Source organism: Capricornis sumatraensis, chromosome 15 (assembly GCF_032405125.1).
Source record: "Capricornis sumatraensis isolate serow.1 chromosome 15, serow.2, whole genome shotgun sequence".
Classification (NCBI taxonomy): Eukaryota; Metazoa; Chordata; class Mammalia; order Artiodactyla; family Bovidae; genus Capricornis; species Capricornis sumatraensis.
The window spans coordinates 81,807,824-81,828,338 of NC_091083.1; the positions used below are offsets into that span (position 1 = coordinate 81,807,824).

Consider the following 20,515-nt stretch of genomic DNA (forward strand, 5'->3'; position numbering starts at 1 on the left):
TGCTTCATTGACATGAGTTACTGTAAGTCTGATTCATTTTCTGCCTATTGATTTCTGCCCAAGGTGAAATTTATGACATTTAACAGAAAATGTAAGTGATGTTAAAAAGCAACAAAAACAGAAAACAGATACTTTAAGGATTGTAAAAATAAGGTTTAAAGTCAGTGACCCTTGAAAACACAGTTTTTCTTTGTTAACTATTTAACTGTGTAACCATAGAGTTATTAAAAATAAATGATAATGTTAACGTTATATTAAGCATCCGAAGGATAATATAATTTACTTTGAAGATTCTTTTTTTACCCGTAATATTCTGCAGCTTTACTCTGACCCTATCGTGCGGGCACTGACTTATTTTGGAGGCGCACTGGGGCCGCCCTGTCCTGTCTGTCTCCTGCTTCTCCATGCTCTCTTCCTCTGTACTCACTTCCAAAGTGCCTGTCCTTTGTGTTCAGTGCAGAGTTTATCTTCATTTGTTAAGGTCTGTTGTTATTTAAATGTCAGTGGTTGTCGATTTCATTTCAAGATTTCTCATTTATTCTTTCCTATCTGCTTATTGTGTCTTCATTTATTCCTTCCTAGATGTATATGTAACATCTTTTTTATGCACAATTTCTTTATTTATCCCTGATCTCAAATACATTTATCTTTAAAGTGCCTGACAAGCCAACAGTAAATTTCATGTGAAATAGTTATTTTTCTGGTTGATTATTTTTCAGAACGAGTCTTCTATAGTGTGTGTGTTTTTCTTTCTTCGGTATTGTGCTTACAGATGATTTTGAGTGGGAGGTGTGTTGTTTTCGTTTGTTTTTGTTTTGTTTTTGAGCCTTTGTGCCTTTGTGTTTTTCTCTGTGTTTAATTGACCCTCACTTTGCATTCAGAGCGGAGGGTGTAGTTCAGAGCTGAAACAGCCCCACCACCTCCACATGTTGATTCCCCTGTTCCCCCTGCCGCCTTTGTGGAGGGTACACCACACTTGCCGTGCCTGCCCTCATCTTCTCATTTGTGGGGAATTTGTAAAGCAATTTGATTCTGCTTTTTTCCATGTCATTTTCCAAATGCACATAATTGTTCTGGTAGTGATTTGTGGCTCCATTATCTTTGAACCTCCCCCCTGACCAGTGGACAGGATGACCCAGCGTGTCTGCAGGCTTTGGCGAGGGTGATCGCTGCGGATCTGCTGCCTTTTAAACGCCAGCTGGTTGTGCTCATTTCTCCTTCCTCTCTCTCAGCCTACCACATTAGATTTTGAGGCTCTGGGTTTACTTTTCAGCATCTTTTTCTATTCATTGCATAATCATTTTAAACTTTAAACCAAAGCAAGCTTGCTACTCGTTAACTAAATTTTAAACTCTTTATTATCTAAGCAGTGTAGATTATCTTACAGTTTAGCAGTATTGACTGTGACTTCTGGCATATTGATTATATAAATGGATAAATATAATCATTTACTAAGGTTTATTGGAAGGGCTGAAGCTGAAGCTGCAATACTTTGGCCACCTGATATGAAGAGCTGACTCCCTGGGAAAGACCCTGATGCTGGGAAAGACTAAAGGCAAGAGGAGAAAGGGGTGGCAGAGGATGCGATGGTTCGGTAGCATCATTGACTCACTGGACCTGAATCTGAGCAAACTCTGGGAGATAGTGAAGAACAGGGAAGCTTGGCCTGCTGCAGTCCATGGGGTGGCAAAGAGTCGGACGTGACTTAGTGATGACTTAGCAACTAAACCACCACAACAAAGATCTTTGCAGTAAGTTATATCGTTCCATTAACCAGTGTAGACAAAGAGCACAGCATTGCTTTCAGCTTGAAAGACGCTGAATTTCTGATTTTGAAAGTTGTGTGTTTCTCAGTATGCTTTACTATACAGTAATTTTATATTCTCATTTATAATGAGATTTATGAGTAACAGTTTGTTCAACACAAATGTCACTTGGAAGATTTGGTTCCTAAAATTCTAGTCTAGCCATCCCCGCCCCCCTCCCCACTTCTATATATATCTTCCTATTCAGTGGTGACTACTTGCAAGAGTTCCAGGAAATGCATGCCCTGTATGTTCACTTATTATTTTAAATGATTGCCTTTACTGTACTTCTGTATTTCCCTTTGATCTAGCTCTGTTTCTGAGAGGCAGTAGTTTCCTTAAAGTACTAGGTAGCAGCTAGAACGATCAAATTAGGCAACCGTTTGTAGAAAGAGGGTGTGGGGAGAATAGACCATGTTGAAGAGACTAAGGGAGTTGCAGTTCGCTGCAGTTCTAGCAAATACAAGGTACCACTGGGGGGTTTTCTTCCTTCAGACATTTAAAACACATGGCTATCTAAATCATCTAAAAATAACCATTTATGCTTTGAATTTGTGTTTTAGTAGCTCTTTAGTACTATCTTGTTGAGAGGCTGTGTGACTCAATTGCAAAGCAAAATAGTAAGAATAATAATTATTGTTATTATTGGAAAGCAGGAGTGGACCAGACGTTTGCTTAAACACACTCCCTTTAAGAACATTTCTACTCCATAAGATGAAGCAGACTGGTATCGAGTTAAGGACTTTCTGAACACCTTTAGAACCATTCCTTAATTCAGTTATTAGAATTAGGTTGAATGCCCACTCTGGGCCCAGGCTGGTGCTAGGAGGGTTGAGAGTCTAGGACCTTCCCAGCAGACTCCCAGCTTTAGTGAGACACTGGCTCCACCTCATCACTCTTGGATAGTTTTAAGAGAAATGATGCATTTTACAGTGGAGCCAGAGACACTCACCCTATTGTGGGACTGAAGAGAGAAGGATGTTCAAACCAAAATCGCTAAGTTTAACTTAACACAGTGCTATAAACATTAGAATATTTCTGCAAGCCTGGCTTTTATGCCTATGTGTTTTCAAAAATTAGAACTCTCACTTAAAACATTATCAGCTTTACCCCATGTTTGACTTTTGCCTAATTGGATTTGGGGGGTATTTAAATAATGGATAATGAGCTTTCCTGTAAATAGAGAAACTGCTTGACTCTGGGCCCTAATTCCTTCTCTTCCCAGAGCTTTATGAGGAGCTCACTGGGTGCTCACTGGAAGATCATCAGTCATCTTGTTAAGTGAGTGTGGAAGGATGGGGAGTCAGAACTAGCTTCAGAAGTTTTTCAAGTAATGATGGTTTCTGCCCTACCTTGCCTCTTAAGATGGATTTTCAGTTCAGATGTTTTGTTTAAATTTTATTAGGCATCTTTAGGACTTCCCTGATAGCTCAGATGGTAAAGAATCTGCCTGCAATGCAGGAGACCCCGGTTCAACTCCTGGGTCGGGAAGATCCCCTGGAGAAGGAATAGGCTACCCACTCCAGTATTCTGGCCTGGAGAATCCCATGGACTGTAGAGTCTGTGGGGTTGCGAAGTCGGACACGACTGAGCGACTTTCACTTCACTTCAGGCATCTTTATCCCAGCTTTCTAGCCCAGCTCAGTCATAATTTTAAAAGAACTGTTGTTTTTTTTTTTCTCTCCCATGAAAATGATTCACTGTAGAAATGCGGCAGATCATTTTGGGTGCCCAGTGCCTATATAAAATGACACAGTGTAATGTAAACCACTCACCGGTAAGCTGTGACTGAATGTGAGCCCTCCTTTGGCCACACACCATCAGATGTGTTCTCTAGGAGAGCATGAACCTTTGATGTCTGTTACACGTGATGCTTTCTGCTGTCACATTTCTGAAGAAACCTGTACCAAGAATAGGAAGTAGACTCCGGAAAAGCCAATGAAGCACCATCCGAGGGAAGGAGACGGGCAGCTGGAGACGGGCAGCTGTCTGTTGGTGTAGGCCACTTCACTGTTACAGGTTCCCATTCAGTGTGATCTCATCCCTGCAAGGATGAGGTGCACTTTGAATGGTGCTTGAAATGTTGAATGGGGGTTTTCAGGGGATGCTTCTGAGAATATGTTTCATGGCAAGTTTACTATTTCCTTCTTGGCGTGGCTCCTAAATTTACCCAACAGTCATCTTCTCATCATCAGCCTTAAGACCTTTATTCTATTTTATTTTCTCTGTGTGGATGTTTTGCACACTTCAGTGGATTCTTTAATCTTTGGTCAGAGCAGTATAAGATCTAGGGACGCCGTATGCTGCGATGGCAGTCCCCTTAAACTTGGCCATTGGTCTGCTTTCCTTCAGCTGTTGGAAAGCCGGCTCGCCTTTGGTGTCCTTTAGAAGGCAGAAATCTTGTTTTGCTGTATTTCTGTCACATTTCGTGGTACAGTTGTTAATCTACTTTTTTCTAAACCACTATTGGTAGTTAACTTTTAATTTTATAGGTGCTTTTATCACTCCTCAATATTAATACTATAATCCTGGCATTTTATTTTACTGAGTGAAATGTAAACTCATATTTAAAGCCTGCATGTATTTCTTATGTGCAGTTCTGAAATAGAGAAACACTTAAACCGGGTTTGTTTTATTATTTGTAAATTATACCTCAAAATTGATTAGACAACAGGGACCGATTGTATAGCACACGGAACTGCTTAACGTTATGTGGCAGCCTGGATGGGAGGGGGGTTTTGGGGAGAATGGATACAAGTCTGTGTGTGGCTGCGTCCCTACTCTGTTCACCTGAAACTGTCACAACATTGTTAATCGGCTATACCCCAGTACAAAAGGAAAAGTATGACATTTGGGGAAAAAATAAATCAGGAAACAAAAAGAAATTGGTTAGAAAAACTGACTGAACTACATATTTAAGATCTGTGCATTTGACTGTTTGAGTCTACCTTAATTTTAGACTCTTTCAAAGCTATTATGTGAATAGCTTCTATTTTCCCAATATTTTTATTAGCTGTTTCGGTGTGTTCTCTTCAACCAAAAAAGTACAGGTTACTAAATCCTTCAGCTGCATAAAATCAGTTGCACACTGTTGTTGTTTTGGCCCTTATTTCCTTAGAATGAATATTTTTTCAGTGGTTTATTCATATCAACTGTTTCTTCCATCTTCTTTCAGTCACACCAGCTGGAATGAGCAAGATTGTTTCATGTCATAAGGCAAATTTGTACCTATTGGTGAACACGTCCAAATAATAACTAGAGTAAGAAGTTTAAAAATGAGATTTTTTTTTCCCCCTTCAAGTCATTTTTCTGTGCTGTGTAGCATTTCCCCCAAAGCTTAATCTCATCCATAAAAGATGTGATGGATACATTTACTACTAGACTAATTTGTTTAATCTCAAGTGGGTTTATAATATATTATCTTACTTTTCAGTTGCTATCTATCTTGCTCATATGAGTCAAAAGCCTTGCCATTTTGTAGGTTTCTCTTTTAAATAGCAGAATAGCAGAATGTGGACTTTCTCTTTAAATCCAAGTTGAATGTACACATGGTTTAAGAAGTTAAATACTACCACCATGGTCTTATAATCCAGTTATTTGCTGCCCACTGGGAATCTCCCCATTCCCAGTCTTTCTTTTTATGAATGACTTTTGAACTCTTTGAGCCTGCTTCGAGCTTGCATGTGTTTTCAGTTTTTAAGGGAAATGTTTGTCCTTTGATTTGTGAGTTTAGATCTTCAGGGAGATACAGGATGGCGCTTTCTTGCACAGCCGTCCCTTCTGCTGTCCCTCTTGCTTCCCCTCCCCCAGCATGTGGTGCTTGTCTGCCTGGCTTGTCTGCCTGGCCCAGCTTCACAGGCAGTGCTGTGCTGCCCTGCTCTCCTTTCTGATAGGTTCTCTTGGAGTCAGTGGTTGCCTTTTCTTCATTTGCATAGTTTCCTTTCTGCCTGAGTCACCAGGGAAGCCCCTACCTGTTGTTAACTCTTCTCATACCTTCTGAGAACCTCTCACAACAATTTTCCACAAGCTCAGTTCAGTTCAGTTCAGTCGCTCAGTCTGACTCTTTGCGACTCTTTGCGACCCCATGAATCGCAGCACACCAGGCCTCCCTGTCCATCACCAACTCCCGGAGTTCACTCAGACTCACGGCCATCAAGTCAGGGATGCCATCCTGCCATCTCATCCTCTGTCGTCCCCTTCTCCTCCTGCCCCCAATCCCTCCCAGCATCAGAGTCTTTTCCAATGAGTCAACTCTTCACATGAGGTGGCCAAAGTACTGGAGTTTCAGCTTTAGCATCATTCCTTCCAAAGAAATCCCCGGGTTGATCTCCTTTAGAATGGACTGGTTGGATCTCCTTGCAGTCCAAGGGACTCTCAAGAGTCTTCTCCAACACCACAGTTCAAAAGCAATTCTTCGGCGCTCAGCCTTCTTTACAGTCCAACTCTCAAATCCGTACGTGACCACTGGAAAAACCATACCCTTGACTAGACGGACCTTTGTTGGCGAAGTAATGTCTCTACTTTTGAATATGCTGTCTAGGTTGGTCATAACTTTTCTTCCAAGGAGTAAGCGTCTTTTAATTTCATGGCTGCAGTCACCATCTGCAGTGATTTTGGAGCCCCAAAAAATAAAGTCTGACACTATTTCCACTGTTTCCCCATGTATTTCCCATGAAGTGATGGGACCAGATGCCATGATCTTCGTTTTCTGAATGTTGAGCTCCGTTAGCACTATCCAATAGAAATACAGTACCAGCCATGTATGTAATTCTGGGCATGGCAACCCACTCCAGTATTCTTGCCTGGAGAATCCCGTGGGCAGAGGAGCCTGGCGAGCTACAGTCCATGGGGTCGCAAAGAGTCAGACACGACTGAAATGACTTAGCATGCAGCAAGAGAGGTAAAAGGAAGCAGATGAGAGTAATAATATAGTTGGCTTAATCCAACATGTTCAAAATGTCATTTCAACCAGTAGTCAATGTTTCAAGTATTTGAGATATTTTACCTTCTTTTCTTAGTACCAAGTTATCAAAACCTGATGTGTGTTTTTTACCCTTCACAGCATCTCTTTTCAGACTCGCCACATCTCGGGTGGCTTATGGCTACTGTATTAGACAGAGCAGGTTCAGGTGACTCCGCAGCTGCAGCCCTGGTCTTGGAGGAGGCATCCTTCCTGGACACCTCCGTCCCTCTGTCTGGGTCGCTTGCTCTGAACACTGCCACACGGCACCCAGCTTTGCTTTGCTTCTCAGTTGGCGTCCCTGTTTTCTGGACTGCAGGTATTCTCGTTTCCCTCTGGTGGTCTCGCTCAGTCACGGAGGGTATAGTGGACAGAGGCATGCTGTTGGCATGTCCGTCGCTTGAGTCACTCCGGTCCAGTCCGGCTGCTCGCCCCTGGGGCTGGTGTGTAGCTGCCATCCTGGGGCTTCCCCCGCCGCAGCCTGCGCGGAGATTGCCTGCGCCTTTGCTCTTGTGGATCGTGTTTTGCTCGTTTGGTTTCCCCTGGGTAGCTTGCATCTTGCTCTTCCTTGGCTTTTTCCTTCGCTCAGGTGGAAACTCCAGTGGATGCTGAGAAGGGCAGCAGAGGTGGTGGGGTCTCTGAGGCCCTGCAGATCTGAGCCGTGTCTCTCGTTCCTTCTTGCCTGACGATTATTGGGGCTGTGTGTAGAATTCTAGGTTGGACATCATTTTTCTTCAGAATTTTGCTCTGTTGCCATTCAGCTTTCAGTGTTCTTACAAAATCTGAAGCCATTCAGATCCCCTTACCTTTTGAAAGTGAACTATTTTTTCTTCCTGGAAACTTACAGAATCTTCTCTTTGTTGGCAAGATCTTCGACCTACACATTACTGTGCTTTAGTGTGGGTCTGTTTTTATAGTTTTGCTGAGCACTTGATGTCTCTGGTAGATTTCCTTGAACTATTTTTTAATGTTTTCTTTCCTTGTATTTTATTCTGCTTAATTTTCCATTATTTATTTAGGCTTTGCCTTCTGGAAAGGCAGTTTCTTCTACCTTTATCTTCTGACTCTTCAGTTAAGCTTATCATTTCTGCCATCTTGTTTTCAAGTTCCAAGAGACATTTTTATCCAACATCCTGTTCTTAATCCATGAATGTATGGATCTTATCTTTCTGAGTATATTAATGATAAATATATTTTTAAGCTTTGGTTTCTCTGCACTCTATTTCCTCCAAGGGGCTTGTTTTTCCCGTGTTTTATTTTTCCTTTAGATCTCTTTCATACTAGAGGCGTTCCTTCCTCTGACATCTCTTAATCGGTGGTCTGTGCTTGATGAAGACGGGGGGCTTCTGGGGTCTACTGCAGGCTCCCAGCAGGTGCCCGAGGCTGGGCAGCACACGTCTGCCTTGAGGCCTCTGGGTGCAAGTGGGCTGCTATTTGCATACCCTCGTGATGGTACCTTTTGGTCTTTCTTCCTGTTTGCTCATATCACCTGAACGGTGCTCTGCCCCCTGATTCACATTTTCCAGAAAGTAAATCTCCAGATTTCAGCAGAGGTGTGAGGCAGCAGGCACCCAGCAGCAGAAAGGGGGAGGTGGGGGCGGAGATGCAGCTCCCCTCGCCCAGCCCCGCCCCACCCTGCGGAGAGTCCCACCCCTCGTTCCAGAATTCTGTGGTGGAAACCAGGCCGGCGCTCTGCTCTCCCCACCGCGGCTTGTGACTGAGCCTCCTCCCACCTGCCAGCTGCTCATCAGTCTGATGGCCAGCTTCCGAAGCTGTGCTGCTGTTGTCTGCTCTCCTGTTCTCTCACTGCAGCCTTGTCCTTTTTTTTCAAAGTTCTGGTAAAACATACATAACATAAATTTACCATCATAGCCATTTTTAGGTGAACAGTTCAGTGGCATTGAGTGTACACACACTGTTGTGCGCGCTTGTCTTTTCATAGTACTAGTGAAAGTACTAGTGAGATGCAGACATAGAGAAAAAGGTCTCCAAACGGAGTCATAGTGCTGTTGATGTGGGAGAGCAAATGCGGTGTGTGTGGTCTGTCTAGCGGGACACACGCTGCAGCCTTCTGTCAAGGCTGTATATTGTCACCCTACTTATTTAACTTCTTGCACTTTCTGACGGTTTGATTTAATGGGATTTGTTTACCATCCTCTAGGAAAGCATCTGGGGCTTCCCAGGTAGTGCTGCTGGTAAAGAATCCACCTGCCAATGCAGGAGACTCAAGAGATGCAGGGTTGATCCCTGGGTCGGAAAGATCCACTGAAGTAGGAAATGGCAACCCACTCCAGTATTTTTGCCTGGAAAATTCCATGGACAGAGGAGCCTGGCAGGCTACAGTTCATGGGGCTGCGAGGAGTTGGACATGATTGACTGCGTGTGTGCGTGCGCATGCACACACACACACATTCGGGAAAGTGTTTGGATAGTTGCTTGGCAGAAGAGGGCCTTTTATCTGCTCTTGGTAAACTGTAGCTTTACAAGAGGTTGCAGATGGAATTCCCAGGCCTGACAGAAGGCTCTCCAAGATCTGATCTCTACCCACCTGTGTACTCCAGCCCTGTCGTTCCTCCACCGGCCCACTCAGCCCCGTGCCTCTGCTGTGCTGGGTGCTCTGAGTACTGCACCCCGTTCCCGTCGCCCTCTTCCATGTTGTTTCAGCTCCTAGCCCCACACCGCCTCCTCCCACCCACAGCACGCGGATATGCTTCTGTCTCCCTCCCATGGCCTTGGACGTGCCTCTGAATTAACACCTTGCCTTTCCCGCCCTCCCCGGCCCCCTTTGCTGTTGGTTTCTGTGCCACGTCTTCCTCAGTGCTTGGCACATGGCCCGCACGCAGTCAGCTGGGTTCCTGGTGCCAGAGATTTCAAGAGAGAACTCTTTATCTCTTATTTTGTAGGATATCCGACATGAAGCCAGTGACTTCCCATGCAGAGTGGCCAAGCTTCCTAAGAACAAAAACCGAAACAGGTACAGAGACGTCAGTCCCTGTAAGTATTCACACCACAGTCACCTGCTCCCATCCAGCCGGCTCCTCCGAGGCTGCGGGCCTCTCAGACTCCTTTAGCCCTGGGGTTTGGTAATAAATCAATAGCAGTCAAGGTCTGTGACTTGATTGTTTCCTATGATGAAGGTATTAGAGGCTTATAGTAATGGTTCATTTTTCCACCCATGGAGGAGGGATAAGGTTTCAGTTTCTAGAAAATTCAGCGAAGTTCAAAGCACTTTTCTTAGCTTCGACTATTTTAATGATGAGTCATTTTCCTACCAGCTGAGTGTGTGTAATGGCAGGCGTAATATAACCCCTTCTGGGTGACTTGGTATTGCTGGGCCCGAAGCACTGTACTGACCGGCAGTGATGCCCTGCACTGGCACGGGTGGGGGTGGGTGAGGCACTCACCCACCGCCTCAGCTAGAGACGCAGTCGGCTCTGCTCGCTGACCTCACCTCCCCCCAGGTCACCCCCTCCACCATCACTGTTTTTCTGGCTCTTTGCTGCCCTTAGCTCTCAGTGTGCCTGCTGGCAGCCTCCTCTGCCTTCTGAGTAATTGGCTTTCAGTCCGTTGATCCCTCGAAAGTGAATAACTGTGCTAGAATCTGTGTAAAGTGAGAAAAACTAGAGAGGAGGGAAGGACGGGAACTTCACCACCTCCTCTAGGTCACAGAGAGCCTTGGGACTCACCTCCACGTGGCGTCGCCCAGCAGTGAGGGCCGTGGCTGCGGCACCTCCACAGCAGTGCCCTCTGCCGGGGACGTGACGATGCCACCAGGCCCCCGAGCAGGCCAGTCCCACCGAAGCCCGCTGCAGGGCCGGCTCCTGGTGCCCTCCACAGGAAAGTGGCAGTGCCTCCTGCCAGATGGTGCGGTGTCCCAGGCTGTGGGCTGGGGAGTGAATCAGACCTGGGCTGGCGCTAAGCAGTCTACCTCCGACGGCTGCCGCGGTGCTCTGCCCCTCTGAGCTGCATGGCCCCAGGCGGGTTGCCCTCTCCTCTGATCTTCAGTCACACCGGAGTCACAGGGATCTCAGGACTGGACGCAGACGGAAGTCAGGACACATCAGTGCTTAGCCCCAAGTCTCACTCTCGGTGTCGGCTGTGGCTGAGACGGCCAGGAACTGAAGTGCCCGCTGGGCACGTCCACCACGCGGCTAGGTCAGGTGACACAGGATTTTGCCCCAGTGCCTGATTCTCTTGATTTAGCACTTCCAGGCTATGGCTTCACATAGATTTCATTTAAGAATAATACTGATGGCCTCTTCTCAGGGAATTCTGCCATGAGGCCCTGGCCAGCTGCCCTGCACTGGAGTCACCACCGAGGTTCACACCGCACACTCGTGCCCACCGAGCCCTTGGTCTGGAGCCTTTGCTGTACTCGCTCTGAATTAGCAACAATATTATCTTTCATTTCTTTTCTATGTTTTCGATCAGTATTCATCTAAGTTTGTAAACCAGCTTTACAGAGAAAAAAAACAGCATTTGAAATATTCTTCCAGGGATACAATTCCCAAACTTTTTCAGTTCAGTTCAGTCGCTCAGTCGTGTCCGACTCTTTGCGACCCCATGAATTGCAGCACGCCAGGCCTCCCTGTCCATCACCAACTCCCGGAGTTCACTCACACTTGCGTCTGTCGAGTCTGTGATGCCATCCAGCCGTCTCATCTTCTGTCGTCCCTTTCTCCTCCTGCCTCCAGTCCCTCCCAGCATCAGGGTCTTTACAAATGAGTCAACTCTTCGCATGAGGTAGCCAAAGTACTAGAGTTTCAGCTTTAGCATCAGTCCTTCCAAAGAAATCCCAGGGCTGATCTCCTTCAGAATGGACTGGTTAGATTTCCTTGGACTTCTTGTCTTCTCCAACACCACAGTTCAAAAGCATCAATTCTTCGGCGCTCAGCTTTCTTCACAGTCTGACTCTCACATCCATACGTGACCACCGGAAAAACCATAGCCTTGACTAGACCAACCTTTGTTGGCAAAGTAATGTCTCTGCTTTTCAATATGCTATCTAGGTTGGTTTTAACCAGTCTTAACTCCTTGCATTTTTCTCCCCTACCTCCACTCTTCACTAGAGAAGGTAATTTGCTTTTAAAGTTATGAAGGAAATGGGGAGAAAGTTTCAAGGTAGAAGGTGATCCTGGTATCTTCCGTTTGGCAGGTGAAACACTCAGCACTCAGAAGATAAGTTTCTGCCCGAGGTCACCACCCAGTGCTGTGAGGCCGCTTGTGTCCATGGCCCATTTCAGTATCACCTGAGTATGTCAGTGTGTACTAACCCTCTGTGATGAGAAATACTATTCCAAACAATGGCTAATCTACTAAAACATCTCTTTGGAACGCTTTCAAGTAGAAAGCCCCTAACTGCTTATCCGCATTAAGTTTTCCTTTCTCTCTGGGCAAGGGGAGAACTGTTTATGGGCCGTCAGCTGAGTTTACTGTCCCTTGTTTGTACCAGAAATAAAAACACCCACCTGCTCTTGTTAATGGGCCTGGCAAGATAAGGAAAGTTGCCTTCAGGAAAATAGGGCTTTTGTGACAATGTGGTAAAGAGAAGAAGTGGCTGTGCTTTTTTAGTAACCTGGGGTAGACCTTTCAAATGCAAGTCTATTTCTAAAAACTATTCTGAAGGTTACTTTTAATATATTTTTAGTGTTGTGTTTTGGATTCAGAGTCTATGTTTTCCTGTTAAACTCTCTTTTAAGTGTCTTTGATTGTGACATTTATGTTATACTTGAGCTTTTTTAAAGACAACCTTGTATCAAGGAATTCAAGGTATGAATTTTCACACTGTTGTATACTTCAGCCATTTAATCTTGGAAGCATTAGGCACAGGTGAGCCTGAGACGCGATCGTAAATGAACAACTTCGTTCATTGTACTAACTTGAACTCTGGGGACTGGGTGGAATATTGGTGGATTTTGTTCCCTTTTAAAGATCAAAGCCATTGCATTTTTTACTCAATAAAAGTATGTTTTAGGCCTCAGAGAACAGATTCCTTGACATCCCCTCCCCCCCCATCTTCTGAGGTGTGAGGACAGTAATAAATATTATAAGACGATAAAGCCTAAAAACAGATTTCCCAAACAAGAATTAATAATCTGTGTTTTAGTGTAATTTGTTTCTGTTGCTATTTTGTATTAAGTTTCAGATACTTTCAAAAACCTTCTGAAAGTACTTGTTGTTCCCATTATTGGAGACACTAATTTAATCTCAGAACAGTTTGGACTCAGCCAGTGTGAACACCCTGAGCACCTCACTCACCTTCTCTGCTTTCCCCATAGGGCGCATCGCCTGTGCAAGCACTTAAGACCCCCTGGATTAACCTTGCATTCTGGTTTGCCTTTCAGTTGATCACAGTCGGATTAAACTTCATCAAGAAGATAACGACTATATCAATGCTAGTTTGATAAAAATGGAAGAAGCCCAAAGGAGTTACATTCTCACCCAGGTAAACAGAGTTTGAATTTTTCTCTAGTGGGTTTTGCCTCTCTCGATGTCAGCCAAAGAGTTAGACAGTGCCGTTATCCATGCCTCACATAAAGTCTTCCACATCTTTTAGAAGACCAGGTTTCTAACCCAAAAAAGCAACATGGGAGGGAAGAGTCTTCCTTCAGAGATTCAGTCTAGTCATGACATGAGTCTTTCCTGGGAAGTGTGTCATTGCTGGATTTGTAGACAACAGCAGTAAAATGCCAGGGTTGTCTGGTTTGTCGACAGAGGCAGTAGCTAGAGAAGATGGTACCTGTGTTGAGTCCCTAAGTATTTGCCTCAGGGCATCAGAGCTGGTTATGGACACGTAAGAGGGTTAGTAATAGACCAGAAATCTTTATCCAGATGGCCTTTCAGAATTCCTCTGCGTGGTCCTCATTCTTTGAGGGTGGAGCGGTGTGTGAGGTTATGTGGAGAAGCATGCAGAATGACTTGAAACTCCCCTTGGTTTTTGGCATCTTTATGGAAAAAGAAATCACAACAGTGGTTTCATAATTGGCCTTTTGTGAAACACTGGTATATGACCCAGAGACCACGGGAGTCTGGGGAAGAGGGTGAAGGGGTCTCTCAACCGATTTTCTCAAGTCATCATCTCTTACTGGTACATTGATATACACAGTCTAAATCTTTCTCTCTCTCTCTCTTTAAATCCTCATTTCCTCTTTTCTCTTTCCATGTCAGTTTCTCAGTCTTATGTTAGGTTGGGTCCTAGGGTGACTGTGAACATCACAACCCTGTCTAATATTTGGAGGCTAAAATGACAGTGAAGCTAGGCAGCACAGTGACCAAAGTCTGCTTTGGAGCCTTTTCCTGGGGGCCCTTCTTGACTGTCCCTTTGTTCTATCCGGGTTCCTCTCCACACATGACCAGAGTCTGCCCGACACGCCCCCAGGCATTGTACGGAACATCAGTCCCCAGGCCCTCAGCCGTGGTCCTCCCAGCCCTCTGGGGTTGGGGTGAGGGGCAGGGAGACCTTGGTGGCAAGCTGGTGGGAAGAGGTTGTGGCCAAGTGGCTTCTTGGGAACTTCTCTTTTAGAAGTGGTCAAGTTCCTTACTTCCTGATTTCAGCCGTTCAGCTTGGTCTGGGGTCAGCAAGCCCAAAGCAAAGATAGGGTATATAAAGTCAAACGGGAATTAGGAAATCATCATGAAAACTCTTACCCCGCTGTCCTCCCCACCCCCGCACCCTCGCAGTTGCTTGGCACGTCTGAAGTTCCGTCTGTCCGTCAGATCGCACCCCAGATGTATCCAGCTGCTTGCTGACATGGTCTCCCTCTGCCCTGAGATTCACGTAAGGGGTTCAAGCAGCCTGGCCCCAAAGTTGCACCACTGGACAGTGGGACTGAAATCATTTCCATGCCACAAAACCAAGAACACTGTGCCCATTTTTTCAGTGTCGTTCATTAAGCAAATAATGCAAGGCTCTCGTCTCACTTTTTAAACCTGTAGAGAGTAATGTCACGGATACTGGCCTTCACGCCCACCTTCAAGTATTGGCTGTTTGGTGAGTGTCCTTTCAGATCTTCCATGACTTTAGTCCCTCAGACCCGTTCTGGACTGGAGTGATGTTTGGGGCCAGTGGCACCACGGCCCTTGCCCACCCCCGGCTGTGTGTGCCCTCATCTCTTAGGTCCCGTGCTCCAAGGGTGAGGGGAGTCTGTGGTCGGATTGGCCATTAATAGTAGTAATAATGATAGCTTACACTTCGTAGGGTATTTACTGTGTTCCGGGTCCTGCAGAAAGGTGTAGTCAGTCTGTGACCATCTTCCCAGCCCTGTGAACATGTGCTCTGACGATTAGAGGCTGGGCGGAGGAGCTGCGGGAAGGGAGGCAGGTGGCTTGTCCGAGGGTGTGCGGGTGGGGCCCTTCCCCTCCACCGCTCACCAGCAGCCAGCAGTGTTGTTCACTGTCCCAGCCGCCCTGACATAGAGATCTCTGGCGCCCTTGCTCCAGCCAGCCCAAACCAGAAAGCAGAATCAGTGTTTTCTCTCCTCTGTCATTCGGCTCTGAACCAGCTCTGAGATACGGAAATGACCTTTCGCTACATGGTAGAAAATAGAACTGTGGTTACTGACCGCTAGGCAGGGAGAGGCAGGTCCTGGCCTCAGCCACGGCTTCCACGCTACCTGAGGGCGCTGTTGTCCACTCAGCACCGACAGCGAGCTCGCACCAGGACGGGTTTGTATGTAAGATGCACACACTGTGAATTGTGTTTGCAGGGCCCTTTACCCAACACCTGCGGTCACTTCTGGGAGATGGTGTGGGAGCAGAAGAGCAGGGGCGTCGTCATGCTCAACAGAGTGATGGAGAAAGGATCGGTGAGTCGGAGCTGCCCACGCTTCACGCCACTGTCCGCACGGGTGCCAGTCCATTAGGGCGATGTTTGTTCATTTCCTCAGGTTGTTTAGATTTCTGTTAGAAAAATCCAAAGAAGCAGTATGTAATTACATGCTTATTGTAACCAAGTCAGATAAACAGGTGAGTTTAAAGGAGAGAAAGGTTGAGCGGCCCTTGCCCTGGTCTCCACCCCACCCTGTCGGCCGGCCTGCCCAGCGCCTGGAGCGTGAGCCCCGCTTTCCTCTCCCGTGTGCTTCTGGGGCTGCTCTGCTGGCTTCGTGCAGCGGTGTGAGCAGAGCTTCACTTTGGAAAGCAAGTTCCCGCTGTGCCTTGACCGTGCCTGCCCTCTCTGGTAAAGTGCCCCTTTGCACAACCCAGCGGTGGGAGCAGCTGGACGCAGAGCCGGCCCTGTCAGGTCCGCAGGCGCTGGGCCCCTGGAGTCTCCCTGGCTGCTCCTCTCACAGGGACAGTGTCTGCTTGCGCTTCCCTTCCGGAGTGTGGGCCTCGCTTCTGAGGACTTTGCAACATGAACCTGTTTGTTGAGGCCACCGCCTGCCTCTCCTCTGTCTCTTCTGCCCCTACATCCAGAGCGATCTTTCTAAACCAGGTCTCCCACACCTCTTGCCAGCTGAAACCTTTCTAGGGCTTGCGCGCCTCCCAGGACATATGCTGGACCGGGTACAGCTGGGCCCTCGGTGGCCTGGGCCCCACTCTGTCCCTTCATCACCCTACTCCAGCCAGAGCAGACTTATTTTATTAAAAAAAAATTTTTTTTTTAAAGTCTCTCGCCCCTTCTCTGGACTAATGACCTAAATCGCACTCGCCCCCGCCAGGTGCACGTGGCTGCCCTTAGGCCCGCGTGGCTGTGCTGACCTTCCCTCACGTCTGAGGGCACAGTAGGTGTCACGTCCTCCTCTCAGGCTCCTGCCCTCTCCCCAATGCCCACTGCCGGCCACGCGAGGCTCCGCAGCCTCCGACACGGAGGCCCCAGGGGAAGAGAGCCAAGGAGCATGGAGGCCAACGGGAAGGGGGGTCCGGGCCGGCGCTGGCACCGTGCTTGGGCTCAGCATGGACGCCGCTGTCCCGGCTTCCAGAAGGACGTGAATGCTCCAGAGAAGCCCACCGCCGGAGAAAGGACCATCGTGGCCCTCAGGGGAAAAGTACAAGTGTGAAGCAGTAATGTGTCAAAGGAAACTTGAGCAGTGAAAACCTGAAGGGATAATGCACCTGCCGCATAGACTCATCCCTCTCTCCCCAGAAAGGACGGGGCTTGGCGACAGCAAACGGCCCTCTTACGACAGTTCATGTTTAAAATCGTCTCTTTGCCTCTGCCTCCTTTTCTCAGAAGAGAGGATTCATTTGCTCTACAGAAACAGATAAAGCACTTAACCTGAATATTAAACTGCTACAACAGTGTGTTTTGTCTGAAAAAAAAGTCTTAGTGAAAGTGGTTTTTTAATTTTCTCTGCAGTGGCTTGATTAGTAAAACACAAATTTGCAAACGTGAAGTAAGCCCTTATCCACCACCTTTCTTGTCAGCAACTCTGAATAAAGAAACAAAACATCAGGCTGCTGCCACACAGGCGCTCCGCAAGGGAAAGCGAGCCGTGGTGGCCAGCGCGGGCGCTGAGCACGGGGGCACCAGGCTCTCCCAGCCCCAGTGTTGCTGCCTCTCCGGCCGGGTCGCGCTCTGCCCGGGCCGGGGAGGCCCGGCCTGTGGCTTGGGGTATCATGGTCTCCACCCACCAACTGCTGGGAGCACCCTGCCGGCAGCCGAAGCCTTTAAAAGCGTCCCCAGACACTGTCCGGTGTCCCTGGAGAGGCAGACTTGCCTGCAGTTGTGACTCACTCTGTCGTGATGTGGAGGGTTGAGAATTTTAAATCAAGACTGACTTACTCAAAACTCATCAGAGAAGGTAGCATTTGCCTTTTGTTTGTTTGTCACTGAAAGTTCAGGTGAAACCTCTTCACTGTTTGCACATGGTTTGCTCCAGCTACTGTGGTCAGAGGACACCAGGAAGGGTATCCAGGTACTCAAGTGGCATGCTCCGCAGCAGGCCCTGCCCTCGGTGGTCTCCCACCCAAAGCTGAGCATAGACAGACCACGGATCCACTGTGATGTCCTTTCCCCTTGGACTGCTGTGCTGGCCGTTTAAAACTGTCTAGTGTTTATATGTAGTTTACTGTGGTAATGTGGCATAGTCCCTGTCTTCCTCTCTAGCTCTTCTTTTTACCCTAGGTCACTTGGGCATGCAAATTGACATGGAAAGCCGTGTGTGGCTTATGGTTCTTAAGCCTTCCTTGGGATCAACATTTTAAATTCTGCCTCAGCGTTCTCAGTTATCACCCCCATCAGAGCTGACCGGGGGAAATTAGAAGAAATTGCAGTGTCTTGTTTGCTCAACTAATCTAATTATAATTTCTCCACTACAGCCTGTGGTTAAAAACCAGCTGGCAGAGCGTCTCCATGTAATGCATATTTGTTTTCTGGTTTCTGTCACCAAATAGTGTCCAGTGGTCCCCCTCGTATGTTTTGGCAGAACTACCCGTTACCCTTTGGGGACCCGATATACTTCCTGGAAGACAGTTGTGCAAAAAATAATTGTGTGTGTTAGACCAAGTTCGTCCAAGTGGCTAAAGTTCTCATTCATTCCATGTAGAAATTGCATTTAGACATGATAAGCTGGCGTGCATATGTGTGCAGGGGCCAGGAATGCAAGTTGTCTAGGCAGGGGGCGTAAGCCAGGCCATGTTCACCCAGAAGCGTCACCCAGTCTCTCTCCTGAAGTCCCTGCTAGAGATGCTGTTTGATTTCAAGGGCTTTCAGCCTCGGGACCCTGAGTTGTATATCGCGGGTGCTTTAGGCTTTGTCTGTCTGTCTCACATTCCACTTTTAGTTCTCCGTGTTCATCCCTCTTTCAGCCAGATCACCCATCAGTGGGTCACCTCAGATGCCTTCGGTGGATTTTTCTCAGCATGCCCTAGCTGTTTGAGAAGAACCCGAGAACTCTCACACCGCCCTCCTGCTGGTGACAGCGCCTCTAACAGGTGCCAGCTCTGGCCTGGCCGCCTCGAGACATGCCCCCAGCTTAGCTAAGTGAAGGGCTGCTTTCCAACAAAATAATCTCCTCTTCCGGTCACTGTGGATCCACTTAATAGGATCTCAGGAGTAGTGGTCTTGTGCTGCTTCTCTTCTGCTCTGTTTTATTTTATGTGTTTTTACAGCAAAAAACTTCTACAGGAAATGACAGAGAGCAGACTGTGGCATGTTGCTGGAGATGCCTAAGAGTTCTTTGAAGAACTCCTATTTTTAAATAAGTATTGGTTGATTGACACTCAGTGTGTGCCAAAATTCCTCAGCGATAAAGTTTCAGAGTCTTGGTCTTTATCCAGATAAAAGAGATTTGTGAGGCTTTATATTTACTTTTGAAAGTGAGTGCTTGTTGTGTGGAGACGAGATTTAAAAGACTTGCCTCTCCTGCCCATGAGACATGAAAGCATTGGACTTTTCTCTGAGAGCAACTGGCCGTTCTGCATTTCTGCTTCTTGGCTTCACTCTCTGTCTGCTTACTGCCTTGGGTGCCCACTCCAGCACTCGTGGCTCTGGGCCTACCAAGGTGGCTTCTTTGTTTCTGGTGTCTCAAGGCATTACACAGATCTGATTATTCGAAGTGTAGGAATAAATGCCTCCTTTAAACATCCTCTAAGTAGTTATGTATGAATGTGAAGAAGGCTGAGCACCGAAGAATTGATGTTTTTGAACTGTGGTGTTGGAGAAGACTCTTGAGAGTCCCTTGGACTGCAAGGAGATTGAACCAGTCCATTCTGAAGGAGATCAGCCCTGGGATTTCTTTGGAAAGAATGATGCTGAAGCTGAAACTCCAGTACTTTGGCCACCTCATACGAAGAGTTGACTCATTGGAAAAGACTCTGATGCTGGGAGGGATTGGGGGCAGGAGGAGAACGGGACGACAGAGGATGAGATGGCTGGATGGCATCACTGACTCAATGGACGTGAATCTGAGTGAACTCCGGGAGTTGGTGATGGACAGGGAGGCCTGCCATGCTGCGATTCATGGGGTCGCAAAGAGTTGGACATGACTGAGCGACTGAACTGAACTGAACTGAAAAAGTCTTGCTCTCACCTGCCTCGCCCACTGTGGCTGAGCATGCAGTCATGATTGTGTGATGCCATCAATGCTTCTGTGTCCTGAGTGGCAGGATCACTTTGATGCTGATAGTTGGGCTCTGTTCCAGCGGTTCATTTTCGCAGCTGGGCTTCCCAGGTGGCGCTAGTTATAAAGAACCCGCCTGCCAGTGCAGGAGACTTATGAGGCGCAAGTTTGATCCCTGGGTCGGGAAGATCCCTGGAGGAGAGCATGGCAGCCCACTCCAGTATTCTTGCCTGGAGAACCCCGGGACAGAGGAGCCTGGAGGGCTACGGTCCATAGGGTATCAAAGAGTCAGACATGACTGAAGCTACTTAGCATGCATGCATGCACATCGGTGCAGGGAGATGACATGGGTGAAACCGTCCAAAACGTCCATGTCTAGGCTCTTTAGAAAACCTTATTGGCCTTCTGTTTGGGGACCACAAAGTTGGATGCTTTGGTGGCTTCACAATGTGGTGTTTCTTAATTTGTTTCCCCCCCCTTTTTTCTGTGGCTTTGGTTTTCATTAAAGCAGGATCAGTGGGCATTTGTTGTTCTGTCTTCAGCCTCTTCAAGAGCCTCCTTTCTCCTCTGAGTCAGTGCGTGTTGAATTCTAAGTGTCTTGAACTTGTGCTGTTTCCCAAAGAGCTGTTGACACGCACTGATACTTCATTTGATGGAAGTCACACTGCCTCCGAGGGCCCCTGTCTGGGGATGTCAGTTCTTCTGGCTTATGAACCCGGCAGCTTCTCCCTGTCTACCTGCCGGTTTTGTCC

At 47.2% G+C, this 20,515-nt stretch overlaps 1 protein-coding gene across 1 annotated transcript in view; it reads left to right on the top strand.

Annotated features, from left to right (window-relative positions):
• The window catches only part of PTPN1 (protein tyrosine phosphatase non-receptor type 1), a 64,090-nt gene that overhangs the window by 33,453 nt on the left and 10,122 nt on the right, over nt 1-20,515 (top strand). Inside the window, exons 2-4 of the mRNA XM_068987030.1 lie at nt 9,669-9,759; nt 13,110-13,210; nt 15,471-15,569. Of these exons, the coding sequence (XP_068843131.1) occupies nt 9,669-9,759; nt 13,110-13,210; nt 15,471-15,569 (291 nt within the window). The remainder of the gene's footprint in view (nt 1-9,668; nt 9,760-13,109; nt 13,211-15,470; nt 15,570-20,515) is intronic.